The sequence below is a fragment of the Sminthopsis crassicaudata genome, chromosome 1 (assembly GCF_048593235.1).
Source record: "Sminthopsis crassicaudata isolate SCR6 chromosome 1, ASM4859323v1, whole genome shotgun sequence".
NCBI classification, from domain to species: Eukaryota; Metazoa; Chordata; class Mammalia; order Dasyuromorphia; family Dasyuridae; genus Sminthopsis; species Sminthopsis crassicaudata.
Window position 1 is genome coordinate 754737041 of NC_133617.1, and position 23323 is coordinate 754760363.

At 68.5% G+C, this 23323-nt stretch overlaps 1 protein-coding gene across 1 annotated transcript in view; it reads left to right on the forward strand.

The window, feature by feature from the left end:
• TRANK1 (tetratricopeptide repeat and ankyrin repeat containing 1) overlaps positions 1-23323 on the forward strand; it is a 58648-nt gene that overhangs the window by 26955 nt on the left and 8370 nt on the right. The window contains 25 exon segments of the mRNA XM_074284589.1: positions 159-287; positions 1102-1228; positions 3885-4035; positions 4772-4890; positions 5219-5302; positions 5427-5565; positions 5856-5987; positions 6917-7090; positions 10118-10279; positions 10557-10589; positions 10592-10650; positions 10652-10811; positions 10951-11133; positions 11637-12118; positions 12120-14384; positions 14386-14602; positions 15711-15910; positions 16126-16263; positions 16833-16979; positions 17194-17313; positions 17315-17351; positions 17650-17738; positions 20083-20186; positions 20444-20576; positions 20723-20868. Coding sequence (XP_074140690.1) covers positions 159-287; positions 1102-1228; positions 3885-4035; positions 4772-4890; positions 5219-5302; positions 5427-5565; positions 5856-5987; positions 6917-7090; positions 10118-10279; positions 10557-10589; positions 10592-10650; positions 10652-10811; positions 10951-11133; positions 11637-12118; positions 12120-14384; positions 14386-14602; positions 15711-15910; positions 16126-16263; positions 16833-16979; positions 17194-17313; positions 17315-17351; positions 17650-17738; positions 20083-20186; positions 20444-20576; positions 20723-20868 — 5730 coding nt within the window.

The window sequence follows — 23323 nt, forward strand, 5'->3', positions numbered from 1 at the left end:
GCACTCTGGTGGAGCGGGGGAGTGGAGGCCGCAGGGAGTGGAGGCCGTGCCGCCATTGCCGCCGTGCGGGTGCCGGCTCCTGCGGACGCCGGCCAGGCTTTGCTCATGGCACCCTCCGCGGCTGAAGTCTGACGCCGTCTGTTTCTCTGCTGGCACAGAATGGACCCCGCGACCTATGCGGAGTATCTGAAAGAGTCTGGAAACCAGATTTTTAAGAGTGGGAACTTCTCCTTGGCCATTAGAAAGTACGACGAGGCCGTCCAGGTGCTGCTCCACTTGTACCACTGGTGAGTGCAGGGGCGCTGCTCGGGCCGGGCTGAGGGGCGTGGGGGCTCCTCCGCGGCATCGCGCTGTTGGGACGGTCCGGACCCCTTGGCCATCGGCCTCGGGGGAGGCGTGGGTGTTTCGGGCTTCGCCCGGCCTCTGGCCGGCTCTCCATGAGCCACCCCTTGTCCCTGTTGGGGACGAGGAGCCATGTTCGCGTCGGTGGGGAGCGCTTTTTCCTGTGGTGGGGGGGGATCTGTTAGGTGGAGGGGGATCAGCCTCCAGGAGCCACGCATCCATTTTAAACACAAAAGTGCTCTTCAAACATGGTGATTTTCCGGCCCTTTGGAGAGGACGGGCCCGCTGGGCGTGGCTGGTTGCTGGGGCAGGGACCTCATTTTGTTTTTTCTCCATATATTTTATTTTCCCCAAACCTACATTTCAAAGGCAGTTTGCAGCGTTCATGTTTTAGGGTTTTCCCCCATTTTCACCCCCCATCATACCCTAAGACAACAAGTGACCTGCTGTGGGTTCCGCACTCCAGAAAGCCCTTCCTAGAACCTTCCCAGGACTGGGGAGAGCCGCGCTGTCTTTTCCTGGGGCCCGCAGCTGGAGCTTGGAGTCTCGGGGCGCCCTTGCGGCCTTTTTAAGCTGCTCCAGTGAGAGGAGCAGACCGGACCCCCTCCCATGCTAAGGAGACAGTCCCGTGGGCGCTTGGGGCCGGAAGGGCGTCCGCCGCGTCCCCTCCGCCACGGGCCCGCGGGCGCTCCGGCTCCCCGCCTCGGCAGCAGCCGGCCGGGCCGGGCGCTCAGGGCGGGCCCCGTGTTCTTCCCGCAGGGTCCCCCCGAGAGACCTGGCCGTGCTTCTCTGCAACAAGTCCAACGCGTTCTACAACCTGGGCAAATGGAACGAGGCCTTCTACGCGGCCAAAGAGAGCCTGCAGTGGGACCCGTCCTATGTGAAGGTAATGCGCCGCCCCGCCCGCGCCGCTGCCCGCGTCCGCCCGCCGCCGGCCAGGCTTCTCATCGGACTCTCTTTGTGCTTTGAACAGGCTCCCTAAGGCCATGGCCATTGTCTGGAGGACAAGAGAAAAAATTCTGGCTAAGTAAGGAAACGTGCACGTGTAGACATGGGAGCAGAGCATGGCCCCCGCCCCCGCCCCGCCATCTGGGGCGCTCCGGCCTGGCCGGGCTTCTCGGCTTGCTCCTGCTCCCGTGGCCCCGTGAGCTCCTAGCGAGCTCGCGCTTCTTCCGCCTTTGGCGGGCGCCTTCCCGCGGCCGGTCAGGCCTTTGGGCGGGATCGGGACAGGGACCGGAGCCGGGACCCTGTCCGGCGCCGGCCCGGGCGCGCTCGTGGGTGGCGGCTCCTTTGGGACGCTTGGCGGCCACGCGACCCTTCACGGTCGATCTGAGCTCGGGAGCGAAGGGGCCATCGGCCTGGTGTGTGGGCGTTTCTGGGCTCTTTCTTGCGCTCTTGCGCTCTTTCTTGCGTGCATTCTTTGGGCCACCCAGTGCTGTGGGGGCCCTGGGGGAGAGCGTCTCTTCTCTTCTTCTCTTAGGTGAGGTTGAGCTGCAGAGTCACTTGGGTGTCATCCAGGTGAAAGTGGTCATCAGAAGCCTGACCGAGGCTGCAGGGGGGTGGGGGTAGGGAGGGGAGGCACGCAGCCCACTGAGCCTCTCAGAGGCTGGGCTGAGGGCAGGAAGGTCCGCCTGTGGCCTGTGCCCTTCCGGATCCGAGGACGCTTCCCGGGAAGCGCCCCGGCCCTCGTTTCTCACCGAGCTTCTCTCTGGGGCTTGGGAGTCTGGGATTCTCAGGTGGGTGCTTCTCCCCCTACGAGGGGCCCGGGTCTTCCTTTTGGACCCTCCTGGAGGAGAAGTTGGCCCGTCCGCTCCCTGGCCTCCGCTCCGGCTCAGGGATTAGTCTCGAGAGCTCGCGGCTGCGGCTGAGCTTCCCCCAGGATGGCGGGGCCGCCCACGTGGAGCAAGCTCACGCAGGACCTGCTCCCCTCCCGAGCCGATTGCACCCCTTTCCCCCGGCCCAGGTCCTGGCCCTCTCTCGGTGGGTGGAATGCCTTCTGCCCATCCCCGCTGTGCACTGGAGCTCTCCCTTGCTCCTTGGGCCCGCTGGTCTGAGCTCGGCATTCGGGGCCCGCCAGTCTTGCTTTGGCCCAAGCCCTTCCCTGGTCCTTCTCGCTCGACACTCTGGTCCCTTTGCCCCCTTGCCTGTGCTCTGGCCCCATGTCCGCCAGACTTTTCTCTGCCTTCTAGCTAGTGGCCTGTCGGAATTCTGGGCATCCTTCGATGCCTTGCCCCCTAGGCGCCTCCTCTTTGGGCCTAGGCCCCGTCTCTTGCCCCTGCCCTGGACCTGTCCTTCAGCTTGGACCAGGGCATGGGCCTCTCAGGCCTCCTCGGCCTCTGAACTTTCTCTGCTCTGCTGTCCCTCTGCTCTGCCAAGGGCACGGGCCCCTGGGTGCCCTCTGGGTGCGCTCCTGGGTGTGCTTGGAAGAACCGGCTCCTTCTGTTCACCACCTCCCATCCTTCTGCATCCATTCAGAGGCTGCTGGTGGGAAAGGTGGGCTCAGACCCTCACCCCGGTCTCTCTGGGCTTAGAGCCTCGAGGTATCTCTGGGCCTGGAGCCCTCCCTCATTCTCTTTGGGCTTGGAGCCCCTCAGGTCTCCCTGGGCCTGGAGCCCCCTGAGTGTCTCTCTAGGCCGGAGCCGTCTGGGTCTCCCTGGGCCTGGAGCCCCGAGTGTCTCTCTAGGCCAGAGCCGTCTGGGTCTCTCTGGGCCTGGAGCCCTTTGGGTCTCTGGGCCTGGAATGCCCCCCCCCAAGAGTCTCTCTGGGCCAGAACCTTCTGGGTCTTTCTGGGCCTGGAGCCCTTCAGGTCTCTCTGGGCCCAGAGCCCACCCCGGTCTCTCTAGGCTTGGAGCCTCTCAGGTCTTTCTGGGCCCGGAGCCCCCTTCATTCTCTCTGGGCCCGGAGTCCCCCTTGTTCTCTCTGGACCCGGAGCCCCTTGGGTCCCTCTGGGCCTGGAGCCCTTCTCATTCTTTCTAGGCTTGGAATCTCCCCTGGTCTGTCTGGGCCTGGAATCTTGCCCTAGTCTCTCTGGGCCTGAACCTTCTGGGTCTCTCTGGGCCCGGAGCCCCCTTCATTCTCTCTGGGCCCAGAGCCCCCTTTGTTTTCTCTGGGCCCAGAGCCCCCTTTGTTTTCTCTGGGCCCAGAGCCCCCTTTGTTTTCTCTGGGCCTGGAGTCCCCCTGGTCTCTCTCTAGGCTTGGAGCCCCTCAGGTATCTCTGGGCCCAGAGCTCCCTGGATCTCTCTGGGCCAGAGGCTTCTGGGTCTCTCTGGGCACGCTCGTCTGCCTGCCCTGCCCTCTGCTTGCCTCGCCCCCTGGGGCTGGACGTCTGTCTCCTGCCAGAGACATGGGCAGGACGGCCTAGCTCTGCCTCTTGAACATGGGCCACAGTCCTTGCATGCAAGGCAGCAGGAGGCTGCCTGGTCCTTCCCCAAACCTTCCCTAAGGCTGCATGAGGCTGCCCGGGCCTCCCTCGCTCCCCGTCCTCCTCCTCCCCGGGCCGGGTCGGGTCCCAGTGACTGCCCTCTGTCCCCTCTCTGCTCCAGGGCTACTACCGAGCCGGCTACTCGCTCCTGCAGCTGCTGCAGCCCTACGAGGCAGCCCAGATGTTCCTGGAGGGCCTGCGCGTCCTGCAGACCTCCCCGGACCAAGTGCAGATCTCCGACCTCATCGTGGGCATCTTCACCACCATCAGTGGTGAGCGGGGCCCGAGCCTGGACCTGTGGCTCGGCGGGGGGTCACCACCAGGAGTGTGGGTGTTTAATGACTCCCCACGGGCCCTGCTGCCGGGGGGACGCGCGGGTTCCCTCCCCGGCCCCGGTGTGGCCGGCGGGCCAGCAGTGACCCCGGGCGGGCGGCGGGAGCCTTCCGTGTTAAAGGGATGCTCGGAAGGAGAAAGCTAAGGAGCGGGGTTAGCTCTGATGGTATCAGAGACCCTGTGCGTTGGCCCAGGCCTGCCTCGGGGTGCTGCCTCCTGCTGGAGCGGGTCTGCCCCTGCCCATTGATGACCTGCCCTTAGGGCCCCCTGACCTTGCAGGCTCGGACCGCCCCGAGTCCCCGAGGTGCAGCCAGAGTGGGGAGGGAGGGAGCCAGATGTGCCCGCGGGCCCGGTGTGCCCGTGGGCCTGGGAGCCCAGTGCGGCTGTGGTCCCGGCGAGCCCGTGGAGATTGTCCAGTGCAGCCCGGGCCTGAGCAGGAGCCTCTCCCCAGATCGTCTGCCCCAGCTGGGGAAGCAGACCTCCTCCTGGGTGCCAGCCCTGTCCCCCGGGCCCCAGATGCTCCAGCCCCGGCTCACACAGGGCCTGGCCTGCCCCCCGCCCATGGCCTCCTCCAGACTCCCTGTGGCTTTAACCGTAAGCCCCAGGACGCGGGCCTCTGGACCCCTGGGCCCGGCCCTCCGGCGCACCACGGGACGCTGCCCTCTCACCCCCCAGGGGAGCACATCATCTTGCGCAGCTTCCTGCCCTTCTTTGAAAAGATCTTCAGCGTCGGCTTCGACGTGAGCGTTTGGCAGGCGGTCATCGAGAAGCTGGCCAGGAAGGGGCTGTGGCATGTGAGTGGTGCAGGGCCTGGTGGGCACGGAGTGTACGATGGGTTTGGTGGCACAGTGTGGATGTGGTGGGCATGGTGGGCACCATGGGAGGCCACCCAGGCTTGTGGACCATGAGCTTGTTCCTTCTCTCAGCCCGTCTGCTTTTCTGAACGTGGACGTAGTTCCCACGGGGTCTCGGGCTGACGAGGGGGCCCCGGGCTGGGGGTCTGGCAGCGGGGAGAGGGCTGGTGTAGACGGCAGCAGTGGGTGGAGGGCGGTCTGTGTTCTGGTCCCCGGTACTGGAGGCATCCCCCTCCCCCCCTCACCAGCTCTTCTCTGCCCCCCCCAGTCCTTCCTCCTGCTGTCCACTAAGAAAGACAAGCTGCCTCGGGGCCTGAGGGCGCCCGACCTGTCCCTGAAGGGTCTCTTTGAGGTATGGGCGCTGCGTCTGGGGGGCTCTCCCTGGCTCTCCCTCGCCCCCTCCCCCGGCCGCCCGTGAGCGCGGAGGGCGGGAGTCCCCGGGGGCGCGAGACAGGCCGGGCCTTCTCCGTCCCCAGAAATACGTCCTCTTCGGGCACTACGAGAAGATGGAGCAGATGCCCAAGCTGGTGCAGTGGCTGATCTCGCTGGGGGCCAGTGTGAAGAGCATCGGGCCCTACCCGCTGCACGCCATCATGAAGCTCTGCATCCAAGCCAGTGAGTGCCCCCGGGACCCCCCCAGCCTGGGCCCTGGGCCACCTGACACCCCCCGCTCCCCTGGGTCGGCCCTGGGGGAACACCCCCCGAGGTACAGGCTCTGTGTCTGTGAGTGTGTCCCTGTGTAAGATGGGGGGTCTGGGGGTCAGGAGCCCTGAACTCCACCCCTAGTGTCCCTCCTCCTGCCCGGCGGGGATCCGGCAGGCCCCCCCGTCCCTGGTCCGTGGCCCCCCGCCCGGCCCGGGTCCGAGCTCCAGGCAGAGGGGCCACGGGGCTGTTCTTGAATTCAGAGGAGAACCACCTGTTCCGGTGGCTGATGGACCAGAAGCCCGAGCTGAGAGCAGACATCAACCAGACGGACGCCGACGGCTGCACCGTGCTGCACATCGTGGCCTCCCACTGTGCCGGCTACCTGGGCCGACGTAAGGAGCCGAGCGGGCCCGCCGGGATGGGCTTCAGAACAGCACGGGCTGGGAAGGGCCGGGGCCCTCGTCTGCGGGGGCGGCGCAGGGTCAGCCACGAGCTCCCCGGGGGCCTCCTCCATCTGGCACCCCCCGAGGCAGCCCGGCCATCTCCTCCGGCGGGGGGGGCCGCCATCCTCGGGGGCGGGCTCGGGAGCCGGGGCTGATGGTGCACACTGGGCCCTGGCCGGGCTGCCCTCGTGCCACGTCAGTGGGCACCGACCGCCCTGCTCAAGGCCGGGGCTGCTCCCAGAGCTCGCCCGGGGGGCGCCTCCTCTGGCCAAGAACCTGCCCGGAAGGGCCGGCCTGCCTCTGCCCACGCTTCCTGGTGCCCCCAGCAGCCTCAGCTCTGGACCGGGAGAGGTTGGGCCCCTGCAGGCCCCTCTGGCAGCTTTACACTAAGGGCGCTCTGACCACAGAGGGCAGGGCCCAGGGCTCCTCGGGCTCTGACCTCCAGCCACCAGGGGGGAGCCTCCTCCCGCAGGGGTCAGAGCAGGGCTTGCTGATGCCGGGGCACCATGCTGGCCGAGGGGCAGGGTGGGCAGCGGAGCCGGGGAGGGGCGGGTCTGGCTGCGGAGCCACCTCTGGGGGCCGGGCAGGGTGGGCCGAGCGTCCCTCTGGGCCCGAGGGCGGGTCAGCGCCTCCCCCTGCTTTTCTCTCAGAGTAAGGGAAATGAGACGTTTCTCAAAGTCTCCGAGATGGTTGCTAGGCAATGGCATTGCCCGGCCAGCCGGCCCTCTCTCGCTGTTGCCCGGGGGGGGGGGGGGCAGATTGGCGCAGGGGTTGGTGGGGCTTTGGCTGGGGGTGCGGGGCCGCCTTCCTGGGGTGATGGGGGGTCCCCGAGCAGCCCCCCCCGCGGCATCGGCGGTAACGGTGCCCCCCGCCCGCAGGCCAGACCGAAGACGTGCAGATGCTGCTGTGCTTGGGCATAGACCCCACCATCGTGGACAAGCAGGCGCGCTGCGCCATCGACATCCTCAAGCGCAACAAGAACTTCAAGGCCGTCGACAAGATCAACTCCTTCTTGGACGGCCGCAAGCGGGGCTGCGCCAAGGGCGCTCCAGGTACGTGCGCGTGGGCGCTCCGGCCCCCCCCAATTCCAGACCCCCCGCTCCGGCCCCTGCTCTGGCCCCCCCCCAATTCCAGACCCCCACTCCGGCCCCTGCTCTGGGGTTCCCCCGTTCTGGACCCCCCACTCCGGCCCCTGCTCTGGCCCCCCCCAATTCCAGACCCCCGCTCCGGCCCCCTGCTCTGGGGTTCCCCTGTTCTGGACCCCCCGCTCCAGCCCCTGCTCTGGCCCCCCCAATTCCAGACCCCCGCTCCGGCCCCTGCTCTGGCCCCCCCCCAATTCCAGACCCCCGCTCCGGCCCCTGCTCTGGGGTTCCCCCGTTCTGGACCCCCCGCTCCGGCCCCTGCTCTGGGGTTCCCCCGTTCTGGACCCCCTGCTCCGGCCCCTGCTCTGGGGTTCCCCCGTTCTGGACCCCCTGCTCCGGCCCCTGCTCTGGTCCCCCCAATTCCAGACCCCCACTCCGGCCCCTGCTCTGGCCCCCCCAATTCCAGACCCCCTGCTCCGGCCCCTGCTCTGGCCCCCCCAATTCCAGACCCCCGCTTGGGCCCCCTGCTCTGGGGTTCCCCCGTTCTGGACCCCCCGCTCCGGCCCCTGCTCTGGCCCCCCCCAATTCCAGACCCCCGCTCGGGCCCCCTGCTCTGGGGTTCCCCCGTTCTGGACCCCCCGCTCCGGCCCCTGCTCTGGCCCCCCCAATTCCAGACCCCCGCTCGGGCCCCCTGCTCTGGCCCCCCCCAATTCCAGACCCCCGCTCGGGCCCCCTGCTCTGGGGTTCCCCCGTTCTGGACCCCCCGCTCCGGCCCCTGCTCTGGCCCACAGCTGAGCGCGACCCTTCTCCCCGTGGCCGCCGCTTGGCCAGGACTCACCATAAGCCCACCCCGGCCTCTCCCCTCCATCACTCCTGCTGCTTTTTCTTTTTTTAAATAAAGGTCAGATCACAAAGGGAAAATAAATAAGAAAAAGTCAGCAAACGACACAAAAATGGCGGCCTCCATTGGTGGCTCCTCAGCCCTCCCCAGGGGAGGGGGGCGGCTCTCCCCACCCCAAGACCCCCATCATATTCCGCGCCCAGAGTGCCGTTGGGGGGGCACTCCCTGTTCTTGTGATCCATCCCTCCTCCCTCCTTTGCTGTGCCCGCGCCCTGACCCTTGGAAGCCCGGGCCTGGCCCAGAACCAGCGCTTGTGGGCTTCCTCAGAAAGGTCCGCCTGGCCGTGCAGATGTGTCCGAGAGCTGTCATTCACACTTGGGCCGGTCGGGCCTCCGGGGTCTCGGCCTTGGCCTTCGCCCTTCGGTCTGAGCCCCTCCCGGGCCCGCGCGGTCAGTTCTTTCAGTCCTGGGTGCCCCGTTCCTCCGCATTTGGCACTCGTGGCGGGCCCTCTCCGGCTGTGCCCCAGTGCCCGCTGGGCACAGACTTGCTGGCAACATTTCCTCCGGCCCGTGACGTCCCCCTTTTGTGGTCCCCGGGCCAGGTCGTGGCGCCCCTTCCCCCAGGCGGGCACCCATTGCCGGGGTCCCCTCCCTCCCGCCTGTGTCCCCGGCCCCCCAGCTCTGGATGGGCTTGGAGGGTCCCATGGGCGGGGCGCCGAGGCCGTCGGGCTCCGGCCTCTCTCGCACATCGGGGGCCCTTGTTCTGCTCTGATCCGAACCTTGCAGCGCCTCTCCCCAGAATCGGGCCCTTTTTGTCCGAACAAGAGCTTTCTTTTTCCTTTGTGGGGGGGGTCCAGTGTTTCATCCATTCTGTGGGGGGGGGGGCCTCCCTGGGGGGGTGCCTCCCAAAGCTCCGGTTAAGGACAGAGTGGGAGTGACTGGGGGGGGCTGGGCGGAATGCTCTGAGACAAGGTTGGGGGCCCCTCAGGAGTGGGTGGGGGGGTCCGGCAGAGGTGGGGGGGCGCGCCCCGGGGAGAGGCCGGGCCGGCTGAGTGAGCCCAGGAGCCAGAGCGGGAGCCAGGGGCGAGCGGGCCGTGTGGGGGGGTGGCGCCATCCTGGGGGCACAAAGGGCCTGGTAGTGGAGGGGGAAAGAGTGGGAGGGGGCAGTCTAGAGGAGGAGGGAGGGAGGACGGGTGTGAGGGGGAGGGGAGTGAGGGGGAGGGGAGGGGAGTGGTGCCCGCAGCGCAGGATTGTGGGGAGGGCCCAGTCAGGGTCAGAGGGCGCCCTGGCTCTCTGCCCCCTCACACAGAACGGGGGCTGGGGGCGGCTCCCCAGGGGCCGAGAGCGGAGGGGGGGCTGGGGGACAGTCGGTGGTCGGGCATTTGGAGGGATGGAGAAGTGTGCCAGAGGGAGGGGTCCTTTGTGGGGGGCGCCGCCCTGGGAGTGACCTAGGGTGACCCTGGGGGGGGGGAGGTGAGAAGGCGGGGTGTGGAAGCTTCCAGGGTGAGGGCGGCTCCCGAGGGGAGACGGACAGGCCCTGGAGGCCCCGCCCCCGCCGCCTCCTCCCAGCCTCTCTGCCCGGGAACGCGGGCGGCTCCGCCCAGGGGGCGGGGCTTCCCGGCTGCTCTGCCCGGGGCCGCCGTAGGGGGCGCAGTGCGGCCATGTGGGGCAGAGCTCAGTGTGCGGCTGGGGCCGGGGCAGCGTCGGAGCTCCCGCCGAGGACCGGCCTTGGCCCTGCCGGAGGGCCCGGGCGGGGGCCGCTCCCTCTGGAGGCGGAGGCATGGAGACCCGCTGTGAGTGCGCTGCTGCGTCTGGGGGGGGCAGGGGAGGGGGCTGGAGTCAGTGAGGGGCCCCCCCCAGTGCGCCTCTTAGGAGGGAAATGCAGGGCGGGGGAACCCCTCCCCCCAGCGCGAGGGCGCCCCCCTGCCTCTCCTGGGGGACACTCGGAGGGGAGGCCGCGGGTGCTCGCGGTAGTGAGGCTGGAAGCCGCCCAGCAGGAGCGCGCCCCTCCCCCCCAGGACGCCCCCTGCCTCTCGGGGACCGGAATTGACCGGACTCCGCCGGGCTCTCCGGGGGGGGCGGGGGCCGGGCATTGATCCTGTCCCCTCCTCGCCCTGGCAGGCGCGGGAAACCCGCGATGTCCCCGGTGTATTACAGGGCCGGCCGCCAGCGACGCCTCCCTGCGCGAGAGCCACGCGTTCCTGGACATCCTGGAGCCCTTCATCGAGTACCTGTGCACCGAGAACCGCTCGCAGCAGAAGGGGCTGCTCAAGCACGAGGTGGTGCAGAGGTTCCTGCGCCTGCTCTCCACCATCCAGGGTGAGGGGGAGGGGGGGGGAGGGGGGAGGGGGGCTGGGGGGGAGGCCGGAGGGGGGGAGAGGGGGAGGGGGCTGGGGGGGGGGCTGGGGGGGGGTGGAGGGGGGAGGGGAGAGGGGAGGGGGGAGGGGGGGCCGGAGGGGGGAGGGGGGGGCCGGAGAGAGGAGGAGGAGGGGGGCTGGGGGGGGAGGGGGGGAGGGGGGCCTGGGGGGGGCGGAGGGGGGAGGGGGCGGCCCCTTCCGGCCGCTCGGAGCACGCTCACTCCTCGCCCTCCCTGCAGTGCTCCCACCCCACGTCGTGTGCGAGTTCAACCACGCGTCGCCAGCGCCTTCGTGCGCCTGCTGCTGGAGAAGCAGAAGTGGCACGAGGTGCTGCCTGCTGCTGACGGGCAAGGCCAACGACGAGTCGTCCGTGGCGGACGGCCTCATCAAGAACTGCAACTTCTCCGACCTGGACATCCGCTCCGTGATCCAGCACCTCAGCCACTGGGACCGGCGCCGCATCTACCTGCTGGCCTGCCTGATCGACTGCGGGGGTGAGGGCCGGGCCCCCGCCGCTCCCCTCCCCCGGCCGGGCCCCCCCCCCACCGAGGGCCCACCTCCCCAGGAGACCACCCCCAGCCCCCCCCCACACCCAAGGAAGGGGCCGGCAACCGGGGTCTTTCTGTTGTCCAGCGCCCCTCGAGGGGCTCAACAGGAACCAAGACCGCGAGCGGCCGCTCACCATGTGTCTGAAAAGAGGGGACTACCAGCTGGCCTTCCTGCTGCTGACCAAGGGCGCCGACCCCCGGGGCATGACCCTCACCGAGGGGGACATGCCCCTCCACGTGGCCCTCTTCATCTACTTGGATAAGCGAGGTACGGCGGGCGCTCCCGGAGGGCGGCTCTCCCGGGCCCGCCCCGGGCCCGTCTGCCGCTGGGTGATGGGCAGCTTAGCCCACCCTGGCCCCTCCCGAGCCCCATTCTGCGCCCCCCTGGACCCTCCCAAGCCCCATTCTGTGCCCCCCAGGCCCCTCCCGAGCCCCATTCTGCACCCCCCTGGACCCTCCCGAGCCCCATTCTGTGCCCCCCAGGCCCCTCCCGAGCCCCATTCTGCGCCCCCCTGGACCCTCCCGAGCCCCATTCTGTGCCCCCCAGGCCCCTCCTGAGCCCCATTCTGCGCCCCCCTGGCCCCTCCCGAGCCCCATTCTGCGCCCCCCTGGCCCCTCCCGAGCCCCATTCTGCGCCCCCCCTGGCCCCTCCCGAGCCCCATTCTGCGCCCCCCTGGCCCCTCCCGAGCCCAGGCCTGCCTCCCGCCCCCCCCTCCCCCCGCCCCCCCCGCCCCCCAGGGCCTGGCTGACGCCCCCCTCGTGGGTCCGCAGCGGACATCGGCTTCACGTTCCTGAGCCACCTGCTGGACCTGTACAGCTCGAGCCCGGCCGACTTCCACTTCCTGAGCCCCAACGCGCAGGACGCCAACGGCAACACGGTGATGCACATCATCTTCCAGAAGGGGATGCTGCGGCGCGTCAGGAGGGTCATGGACCTGCTGGCGCGCTTCGACATCAACTTCAACCTGAAGAACAAGGAGGGCAAGGACGTGCGGCACCGCATCAAGAAGAACGACACGCTGCTGCTGACCTGGAACAAGGCCGTGACCGAGCACCGGCGCCGCGCCCGCCCGGAGCCCGTCTCGCCGCACCCGCCGCGCCCGCTCAAGCCGCCCGCCGCGGGCCCCGCGCAGCAGCACCGCGGCCCTCCCGCCGCCCCGCCGGGCTCCGTCGTCCGCCTCCCGCCGGGGGACGCGGCCCCGGGGGCCCCCGGCGAGCGGGCCCCCGACTGCTGGGAGCGGGGCCGCGGCTCCCCGGCCCGCGCGGGCCGAGGGCCCCAAGCCCTTCACGCCCCGGGACGGCCTGGTGCAGGCCATCGTGGCCCTGATCCAGCAGCTGGAGCTGGGGCCCCCGGGCCCCGAGGAGGCGCCCGCCTCCCCCAAGCCGGGCCCCGCCGCCCCCGAGGAGGCCGACCCCCAGGAGACCGCGACGCCCGGCGACGGCGAGGGCCCCGGGGAGAAGCCGCCCCCGCCGCCGCCCCCGCCCCCGCCGGGACCGGCCGCGGAGGAGGCGCGTGCGGCGGCGCGGCCGGAGCCCCCGGCGGCCCCCGGGGAGGCGGCGGAGGAGGAGCGGGAGGAGGACGGGGAGGGGGAGGAGGAGGAGGCGGCGGCGGCGGCGGCGGGGCCGGAGCTGGAGGCCCCGCTGCAGGACTTCGACAACATGACGTGGGAGATCGAGTGCACGTCGGAGATGCTGAAGAAGCTGGCCAGCAAGGCGGTGACGCGGGTGCTGAAGAAGAAGATCGTGCTGGCCATCCAGCACCTGGGCAACGGCGAGTGGACGCAGGGCCTGCAGAAGCGGCTGCGCCACCTGCGCGGAGACATCCAGCTGTACGAGGCCAAGCTGGACAAGGGCGCCCGCATGCTCTGGGAGCTGGCCATCGACTTCTCCCCGCGCTGCAGCGAGGACCCCGAGAGGATCATCGCGGCTGCGCGCACCGCCCCGCCCCCCCAGCGCACCGGCGGCGTCTACACCGAGATCATCCGCATCTGGGACGTGGTCCTGGACCACTGCAAGCTCAACGACGCCATCCGCGCCATCTGCGCCGCCTACAACCGCGGCCTCTCGTGCATCCTGCGCAAGAAGCTGAAGGGCATCCACACGGGCCAGCTCTCCTCGGGCCTCAAGATCCAGAAGCGCATCCCGCGCTGCTACGTGGAGGACACGGAGGCGGCCGAGGCGCGCGGCCGCGAGCGCGCGCTGCCCGAGTACTTCCCGCCCGCCAGCGCCGTGGCCACCGAGTACAACATCATGAAGTTCCACAGCTTCAGCACCAGCATGGCGCTCAACATCATCAGCGATGCCACGGCACCCGCCGAGTACCCCTTCCGCGTGGGCGAGCTGGAGTACGCCGTCATCGACCTCAACCCGCGCCCGCCCGAGCCCATCATCCTCATCGGCCGCAGCGGCACCGGCAAGACCACCTGCTGCCTCTACCGCCTCTGGAAGCGCTTCCACTCCTACTGGGACAAGGCCGAGCGCGCCGGCAGCCCGCTGCTGGCCAAGCACGCCTGGCACCAGCGGCCGGGCCGGGCCGCCGCCGCCGAGGAGGACGGCCCGGGGGAGGGGGACGGGGAGGAGCCCGAGGACGAGGAGGAGGAGGAGGAGGCCGAGGAGCCGGGGACGACGGGGACGACGGGGGACGACGGGGAGGAGGGGGCCGGGGCCGCCGAGGGGCCCGGAGAGGGGGCCCGGGCCGGACGCGGGGGCGGCGGGGAGCCGGAGGCGGCCGAGGCCGGGCAGCTGGAGCACCTGCGGCAGGTGTTCGTCACCAAGAACCACGTGCTGTGCCAGGAGGTTCAGAGGAACTTCGTGGAGCTGACCAAGTCGAGCAAGGCCACGAGCCACTTCCGGCCCCTGGAGCCCAGCGTGCACCGGCTGCAGGACGTGCGCGACGAGAGCTTCCCGCTCTTCGTGACCTCGCGGCAGCTGCTGCTGCTGCTCGACGCCTCCATGCCCAACCCCTTCTTCCTGCGCAACGAGGACGGCAGCCTCAAGCGCCACATCCTGGGCTGGTCCACGCACGAGGAGGCCGCCATCCCCAACTGGCAGGAGGAGGAGGAGGCGGGCGAGGCCGAGGCCGACTACGGCGAGGAGGACAAGGCCGCCGAGCCGCGCGGCCCCGAGAGCGACCCGCGCGTCTTCGTGACCTACGAGGTCTTCGCCAACGAGATGTGGTCCAAGATGGTGAAGGGCAAGACGCCGTACAACCCGGCGCTGGTCTGGAAGGAGATCAAGTCCTTCCTGAAGGGCTCCTTCGAGGCGCTGAGCTGCCCGCAGGGCCGCCTGACCCAGGAGGCCTACCAGAAGCTGGGCCGCAAGCGCTCGCCCAACTTCAAGGAGGACCGCGGCGAGATCTACGCGCTCTTCTGCCTCTACCAGCGCATCCGCTCGCAGAAGGGCTACTTCGACGAGGAGGACGTGCTCTACAACCTGTCGCAGCGGCTCTCCAAGCTGCGCGCGCTGCCCTGGTCCATCCACGAGCTCTACGGCGACGAGATCCAGGACTTCACGCAGGCCCGAGCTCACGCTGCTCATGCGCTGCATCAACGACCCCAACGCCATGTTCCTCACGGGGGACACGGCCCAGAGCATCATGAAGGGCGTGGCCTTCCGCTTCAGCGACCTGCGCTCGCTCTTCCACTACGCCAGCAAGAGCTGCGCCGACCAGAAGCGCTGCCCCGTGCGCAAGCCCAAGCGCATCTACCAGCTCTACCAGAACTACCGCTCCCACTCAGGTGGGTGGGCCACGGGGGCGGAGGGCACGGGGCGGGGGGCACGGGGCGGGGGGCATGGGGCGGGGGCCACGGGGGTGGAGGGCATGGGGCAGGGGGCAGGGGGCACGGGGCAGAGGGGCACGGGGCGGGGGGCACGGGGCGGGGGGCACGGGGCGGGGGGCACGGGGCGGGGGCCACGGGGCGGGGGCCACAGGGGTGGAGGGCATGGGGCGGGGGGCAGGGGGCAGGGGGCACGGGGCAGAGGGGCACGGGGCGGGGGGCACGGGGTGGGGGGCACGGGGCGGGGGGCACGGGGCAGAGGGCACGGGGTGGGGGGCACAGGGGCAGAGGGGCACGGGGCGGGGGGCACGGGGCACGGGGCAGAGGGGCACGGGGCGGAGGGCAGGGGCACGGGGCAGAGGGCACGGGGCGGGGGGCAGGGGGCGGGGGGCATGGGGCGGGGGCCACGGGGGTGGAGGGCATGGGGCAGGGGGCAGGGGGCACGGGGCAGAGGGGCACGGGGCGGGGGGGCACGGGGCGGGGGGCACGGGGCGGGGGGCACGGGGCGGGGGCCACGGGGCGGGGGCCACAGGGGTGGAGGGCATGGGGCGGGGGGCAGGGGGCAGGGGGCACGGGGCAGAGGGGCACGGGGCGGGGGGCACGGGGTGGGGGGCACGGGGCGGGGGGCACGGGGCAGAGGGCACGGGGTGGGGGGCACAGGGGCAGAGGGGCACGGGGCGGGGGGCACGGGGCACGGGGCAGAGGGGCACGGGGCGGAGGGCAGGGGCACGGGGCAGAGGGCACGGGGCGGGGGGCAGGGGGCACGGGGCAGAGGGCACGGGGCGGGGGGCACGGGGCAGAGGATGGAGGGCATTGGGAGAGAGCACACTCATGCTCTGTTCTGTCACGCGTGCGCACACACAATCTCACAATCACACTCAGCTCTTAGAGGCCTTTAAAGCGGGGCTGTGAAGGCCGTGATGAGCCTGGGGGCACCTTCTCCCATGGTGGGGGGAGGGCAGCTGTGCTGGGCGGGCGGCCCCGGGGCTCTTGGACCCCGCGGCTCTCGGACCCCGCTCCCGCCGTCCAGGCGGCCTGACCGCCGTCGCTCCGGTCCCCTCTGACCCAGGGATCCTCAACCTGGCCTCGGGCGTGGTCGACCTGCTGCAGCACTACTTCCCCGAGTCCTTTGACCGGCTGCCGCGCGACGCCGGCCTGTTCGACGGGCCCAAGCCCACCGTGCTGGAGTCCTGCAGCGTCAGCGACCTGGCCATCTTGCTCCGCGGCAACAAGCGCAAGACGCAGCCCATCGAGTTTGGAGCCCACCAGGTGGATGGGAGCCCCGGCTCGGGAGGGGCCGCGGCCTCCAGGGACGGAGGGGGCGGGACGCAGGGGGGCTCGGTGACAGCAGGTGGCCCAGGGCATAGACGGGGCTTCCTGTGCCCCCCCGGGGCTGCCTCTCCTCCAGTGGCTGCTGCTGGCCCAGGCCAGGGCCTCCTCCCGGCACCCCCCCCGGGGCTGACCCCCTTCCGGCCGCCCTGCAGGTGATCCTAGTGGCCAACGAGGTGGCCAAAGAGAAGATCCCGGAGGAGCTGGGCCTGGCGCTGGTGCTGACCATCTATGAGGCCAAGGGGCTGGAGTTTGACGACGTCCTCTTGTACAACTTCTTCACGGACTCGGAGGTACCGCGTGGGCGCTGGGGGGTGGGGGGGCGCAGCCCTCCTTTGACACGGCCCAGCGACTGAGCCTGCGGTGAAGCCCTTTGTCTCGAGTCGTGGCCCCCCCCGCTGCGAGAGCTGGGGGACCTGACGTGTGGTGGGGCTGGGGGCCCTTCCTGCTGCCCCCTCCTCCCAACAGGCTGTGGGGAACGAGCTTGGTAGCTGATCTGGGGCAGCTGGGAGGGGGGCAGCGCCCCATAGGGGCCCACCATTCCCCAGGGGTGTCTCCGGCCCTGCTCATTGCAGGGGGAGCCCCCCGGGGAGTCTGTCCCCAGCCATTGCCCATCGGTCTTTGGGGGATGCTCCGTGTCCCCAGTCTCCGACCCCTCCTGGCCCTGCACTCAAGGCTGGCTGCTGGGGGTGCCTGGGGATCACCTGCTCTGCCAGAAGTATCGCCCCCTAAGTCCACTGCCGGCCCACTGCCATCTTGGGGGGCCTCTCTGTCCCCCTGCCAGCGGCCGCAGCGGGGGCCTCGGTGTGGCCGCGGGCGTGGAGGGGCCGGCGCCCGGCTGACCGCCGCCTGCCTCCCCCAGGCCTACAAAGAGTGGAAGATCATCTCCTCGTTCACGCCCTCGGCCGAGAGCCGCACCGAGGAGCACAGGCCCCTGCTGGAGGTGTCCTTGGAGCGGGCGCACGAGTCTCCCGGCCGGCCCCAGCTGCTCAACGTGGAGGCCTACAAGGTGGGTGGCCCCGCCCCCGGGCCCGCCGGGGCCTTTCCCAGCCCTCAGCCCTTTGACTCGGGAGGCCTGAAAGGAGAGGGGAGACTGGGGCTCGGAACGGGGTCTTCCCACCCGCCTTGGGTCGCAATCGAGTTGTGTCAGTGCCGGCTCTCCGTCTCGGGGCGGGCGGGTGTCCGTGAGCCTCACCCGCGGCCGCGCCCGCCTCGCCTCGCAGCTTCTCAACGGGGAGCTGAAGCAGCTGTACACGGCCATCACGCGCGCCCGCGTCAACCTCTGGATCTTCGATGAGAACAGGGACAAGCGCGCGCCCGCCTTCAGGTACTTCATCAGGAGGGGACCTGGTGCAGGTGGTCAAGACTGACGAGAACAAAGGTGAGGCTCTGCCCAGGCCGGGGGCACGGGGTGGTGGGCATGGGCACAAGGTGGCAGGTATGGACATGGGATGGTGGGCATGGGTATGGGGTGGCAGGCAGGCCTGTGAGCATAGGGTGGTGGGCATGGCCTGGGTATGGAGTGGTGGTTACAGGCAGGGGAGGTGGGCGTGGGCACAGGGTGGTGGGCAGAGGCACAGGATGGTAGGCATGGATGTGGGCATGGGTAGTGGGCACGGGCACAGGTGGCAGGTGCCAGCAGGCGTCAGATGCACTCGGGGCCCTCGGCTTCTGCGCAGACTTTGACGACAGCATGTTCGTGAAGACCTCGACCCCCGAGGAGTGGATCGTACAGGGGGACTACTACGCCAAGCACCAGTGCTGGAAGGTGGGTTGGGGGCCCGGGCGCTCGGCTCTAGGAGCGACGGCAGCACTTAGGTGGCGCCTTCTGTGTGCCAGGGATGCAGTCTTTCCCTCACACACCCACTGAGTCATTCACTCATTTGTGCCGATGACCCCCCTTTATGTGGCGCTTATTTGTGCCAGGCGCTCATCCATTCATTTGTAGTGATTGTTATAACTAACATTTATGTGGCGCTTTCTGTGTACCAGGCACTTGTCCATCGTCCCTCACCCCCCCACCCATTCATTCGTCTGTGCTGGTAATAGCTTCTCTTTATGTGGCCCTTGCTGTGTGCAGCCCTTCCCTCGCACGCTCCTCGATCAGTAGTAACAACGTGACACTCACGGGCACCCGTCCACCTGTTCCCCGGCACACCCATTGGGTCGTCCATTTTTAATAACAACAGCTCAGCTTCCCGGTGCCGGACACTCACTCGTCCCCTGGCACACCGATTCCTTCACCCTCGCTCGTCTGTAGCGGTGACACTAACGCTCACGTGGCGCTTACTGCGTACAAGACCAATCCACTCCCCCCCTCGGCCGCCGCGGCGGAGGCTAACGTTTACGCGCGCTCGCGGGCGCTGGGTGTTCGCTGCCCCGCGGACTCGTCCGGCCGCTTGCTCGTCGTAACGGCGACATCTAGCCCTCAGACGGAGCTTGTCGGGGACCACGGCCTCCCTCGTTCTCTTGCACACTCACTCATTGGCTCGTTCTTCACGGTGATGCGTGTTTATGTGGCGCTTCCTGTGTGCCGGCACTCATTCATTCCTAGTAGTGATAACTAGCATTTATTTGGCACTTGCTGTGTGCCAGGCACTCGTTCATTCACTTCATTCATCCATTCCCAGTAGTGATAACTAGCATTTATTTGGCACTTGCTGTGTGCCAGGCACTCGTTCATTCACTTCATTCATTCGTCCATTCCCAGTACTGATAACTAGCATTTATTTGGCACTTGCTGTGTGCCAGGCACTCGTTCATTCACTTCATTCATTCGTCCATTCCCAGTAGTGATAACTAGCATTTATTTGGCACTTGCTGTGTGCCAGGCACTCGTTCATTCACTTCATTCATTCGTCCATTCCCAGTACTGATAACTAGCATTTATTTGGCACTTGCTGTGTGCCAGGCACTCGTTCATTCACTTCATTCATTCGTCCATTCCCAGTAGTGATAACTAGCATTTATTTGGCACTTGCTGTGTGCCAGGCACTCGTTCATTCACTTCATTCATTCGTCCATTCCCAGTACTGATAACTAGCATTTATTTGGCACTTGCTGTGTGCCAGGCACTCGTTCATTCACTTCATTCGTCCATTCCCAGTAGTGATAACTAGCATTTATTTGGCACTTGCTGTGTGCCAGGCACTCGTTCATTCACTTCATTCGTCCATTCCCAGTAGTGATAACTAGCATTTATTTGGCACTTGCTGTGTGCCAGGCACTCGTTCATTCACTTCATTCATCCATTCCCAGTAGTGATAACTAGCATTTATTTGGCACTTGCTGTGTGCCAGGCACTCGTTCATTCACTTCATTCATTCGTCCATTCCCAGTAGTGATAACTAGCATTTATTTGGCACTTGCTGTGTGCCAGGCACTCGTTCATTCACTTCATTCATTCGTCCATTCCCAGTAGGGATAACTAGCATTTATTTGGCACTTGCTGTGTGCCAGGCACTCGTTCATTCACTTCATTCATTCGTCCATTCCCAGTAGTGATAACTAGCATTTATTTGGCACTTGCTGAGTGCCTCACGCCCCCGGCGGCTGGCTGGCAGGAGCCGGACCGGGCTTGGCCAGTGGGCCCCAGCGCGGCTCGGAGGAGAGTAGAGCGGTGTGAGGGCCGTGTACACCAACGGGAACAAGCTTGGGCAGGTCACCCTTTGGGGAAGTTAGGCCAGGAAGGGAAGCATTTACAGAGTACCTTCTGTGTGCTGGGACAGAGATTAAAACGCCTTGCCAGGGGTCCCACAGGCTGAATTTGAACTCGGGTCTGCCTGACCCGGGCCAGGGCCTCCGGTCGCTGCGGGAGCGGCTGCTTTGGCCCCTTTATGCTGTGCCGGCATTGAGCCCCGGGCGCGGCGGAGGCTGAGGGTCGCCCCTGGGCCCCCGGCCTTGATTTGTGCCTCACACCCCTGTCCCCCAGAGCAGCCCCTCCTGGCGCCTTTCCCAGCCTCCCCAAGGGCGGAGCCCGGAGGTGGCCAGGCTGGGCTGCTCCAGTGGGCAGAGAGCCCTGGGGGGAGGGCACCCCGACCACGAGCCGCGGGCAGGCTGGCGCCCCCCGCTGGACACCTTCCTCCCGCCCGCGGGCCCTGCCCTGTCCTCAGGTGGCCGCCAAGTGTTACCAGAAAGGGGCCGCCTTTGACAAGGAGAAGCTGGCCCTGGCCCATGACGCCGTCCTCAATGTGAAGTCCAAGAAAGTCAGCCCCAAGTGAGGGGGCGGGGCGTGGGGGGCCGTGGGGGGCCTGGGAATGGGGAGAGGAGTGGAAGTGGGGGGCGGGGCAGGGGACTGGGGGCGGGGAATATGGGAGCGGGGCGGGGACATGGGGGAGAGTGGGAGGGGTGTGGGCGGGGCCTGGGGGCGGGGAATATGGGAGCGGGGCGGGGACATGGGGGAGAGCGGAAGGGGGGGCAGGGGCGGGGCCAGCCCGCCCCCCTCACCTCCTGGCCCTCCTCCCGCCGCCCCAGGGAGAAGCAGATGGAGTACCTGGAGCTGGCCAAGACGTACCTGGAGTGCGGGGAGCCCAAGCTGTCCCTGAAGTGCCTGGGCTACGCCCGGGAGTTCCAGCTGTCCGGCCTCCTCTGTGAGAAATTAGGAAAGGTAGGGGCGGCGCCCGGAGGGCCCCCAGCAGGGGGCGCTGTCTGCGCAGAGGAGCGGCCCAGGGTGGGAGCCCCGCTTCGGGAAGAGCCCCGCTGGGAGGGGAGGCTCGGGCCCACCGTGGCTCACCCCCCCCGCCCCTCCCCCAGATCAAGGACGCGGCCTACTTCTACAAGCGGAGCCAGTGCTACAAGGACGCCTTCCGCTGCTTCGAGCAGATCCAGGAGTTCGACCTGGCCCTCAAGATGTACTGCCAGGAGGGGCTCTTTGAGGAGGCCGCTCAGGCCGTGGAGAAGTAGGTGCCGCCGCGTTGCCCCCTACCGAGCGCCCCCTTTCTTCCCTGCCTCCCCCGCCGCGGGCCGTCCCCCGCATGTCTAGGAGCGTGCTGAGCGCCGGGGCCTGTGGGGGCCTGTGGGGGCCTGTGGCTGTCGGCCTTTGCATGCGCTGCTGCGCCGCCCCCCGCGCGCCCCGCTCGGCCCGGCCCGCCCTTGCTTGTGTCCCAGAGTCGGGAGCGGGCGAGCCGTGCTCCCTGGCGCCTCGGCGTAGGCCGGAGGAGAAGCCCTGACCCCACGAGGGGCGGGGGCGGGCTCTGGAGAAAAGCGCTGGGTGCATGAGCAAAGTCAGTGCAGCATGAGGAGAGCTGTCCGGAGGCCGGCCCCCCGCCACGTAGGGCGCTGACGCGGAGCCAAAGCCCGAGAGCCATTCCCCAGCGGGTCGCCGGCCAGAGGATGGCACCCGTCCTCAAGAGGAGGGGGCGCGCTGTTAGTGGCCTCCGGAAGTCTGTGCCACAGCTGTCAGTGAGGGAACGATCGGAGGGCCCGCGGGGGTCCCCAAATTGGCCAAAATGGCGGTGGAAGGTTCTGGAGGGCAGCTGTGAATTGGGCCAGATGTTCTCGAGCACAGTTGGGAATTTTGTGGAGAGTGAGCCAGAGGGGGCCCCGCCCCAGTGGGGTCGTTGACCGCCCCGAGCGGATGCCCATAGATTGGGGAATGGCTCATCCCCCACGCACGCAGAGGCGGACGCATGTCACGGAGACGCGAGCGCGGAGAAGGCAGAGGGCGCCTGCTGCATGCTGGCAGAGGGGCGCGAGGAGAGCCGGAGAGAGCGGGACCCCGAGATCCCCCCGAGCGGGGGAAGGGAATGCAGTGGCCGGGCGGGAGGCCGCGGGTCCGGAGCGCGCGTCCGTGCTCCCTTCTGGTGCCGTGTCGGGCGCTCTCACTGAACTGCTTTCTCTCTCTTTTCCTTCTTCGGTAGAAGGCTGGCTCCCGGGGAGCGGGGAGAGGAGGGGTACACAGTCCGCTAGATCTCCGGCCCTGGAGGACCCGGCCCATTTCCGGGCCCCTGGTCCCCCGGGGTGCCCCGCCCCCTGCGGAGCTGAGCTCGCTCTGTGGGGGGGCCCCGTGGCTGCCCTGCTCGTCTGGGGCCTAGAGAGCGGCCCGCCTTGGCGCTCACTCTCTGACCAGATCCTCGAGCCCCCGGCTCTCACGAAGCTCGGCGTCCCCAGCTCCCAACAGGGCCGTGCTAAGGGCACCGGCTTCTGCTTCCGTCCCCGCCTCTTAGTAGCGGCGATGACCGTGGGTAAGTCGCTGCCCCCTCTCAGCTGGTTCCCGCTCTGTGATATGGCCGTGGGGTCCTCGGCGTCATGGCGTGTGGCAGCTGGGGAGGTGCCCGTGACGGGGGGCAGGGCAGGCCCAGGTCGGGCACCGTGGATGGCAGGGCTTCCTCTGGATTTTCTGTTGCAAAGCGGGGCCTCGGACTTCCTTCCTCTGAGACCCGGCCAGAGCTCCCGCCCCTCCCTCCCCGCCCCCGAGCTCTGGGATCATGGAGGAAATAGCGAGCCGGCCCCGAGAAGGGACAAGGGACTCGCTGCCACTGGGAGCCAGGGTGGGGGCAGGTGGGCTCAGCCCTCTCCCGGCCAACCAGTCAGGGGCCCGGGCCTCGGGCCGGAGCCGGGAAGTGGCGGCCCCAGGCCCGTCGTCTCCTGAAGGGACTGGATTCTGCCTGAGCCTGGTCTGGGAGCGATGCTGACCGTGGGCTGCCGGGGAGTCTGCCACGCGGGAGGGAGCGCAGAAGGGTTTCTCGTGCACCCGCTTGGGGCCCGGCACCGGGTGAAGTGCACATTCTCTGAAGGAACTCCTGGGCCGTGGGGGCAGACAGCCTGACGGCCCGTCCGGGTCCGGGGGTCCGGGCTGGGCAGCCCCGTTCGGCGGCTTGTGACGGGGCGGGTCCAGGGTGGTGAGCTTGAGCAGCTCAGGGGGCCAGACAAGCTGGCGGCGACGCGTCAGACACAGTGAGAGGCTTGGGCTGGAGGGGTCCGCACCGCTCACGGACTCTGACAGGATCCTGCTGCCTCGAGGGCTCCCAGGGGCCGCACCGGCCACGGACCGCGATGTTCTGTCCTTTAAATTGTAATCGTTCTCTGGGAGCAGCCTTCGTGTCAGTTCAGGTCCAATCAGCACCAAACGCAGCCAGGAGTTAAAGTCCGGATCCTTTATTGTGTCCTTCAAAACCCTGAATCTCGGCCTGGGCCCGGTGAGCTTTCTTAGAGGCCCCTCTCTCTCCTTGGCTCCCGAGAGCTCTCGTCCCCATGTCTCCCGGCAGCTTCAGCCTCTCGTCCCCATGTCTCCCGCCAGCACGAAGATAGATGTGGGAACCAATCTGCCTCCGCCTCCACGAGTGTGGGATTGTGGGTTGCTGCCTTGTGACTCTCCCGGAAGTCCATAAGCGGGCTTTAGACTTCGCATCTCGC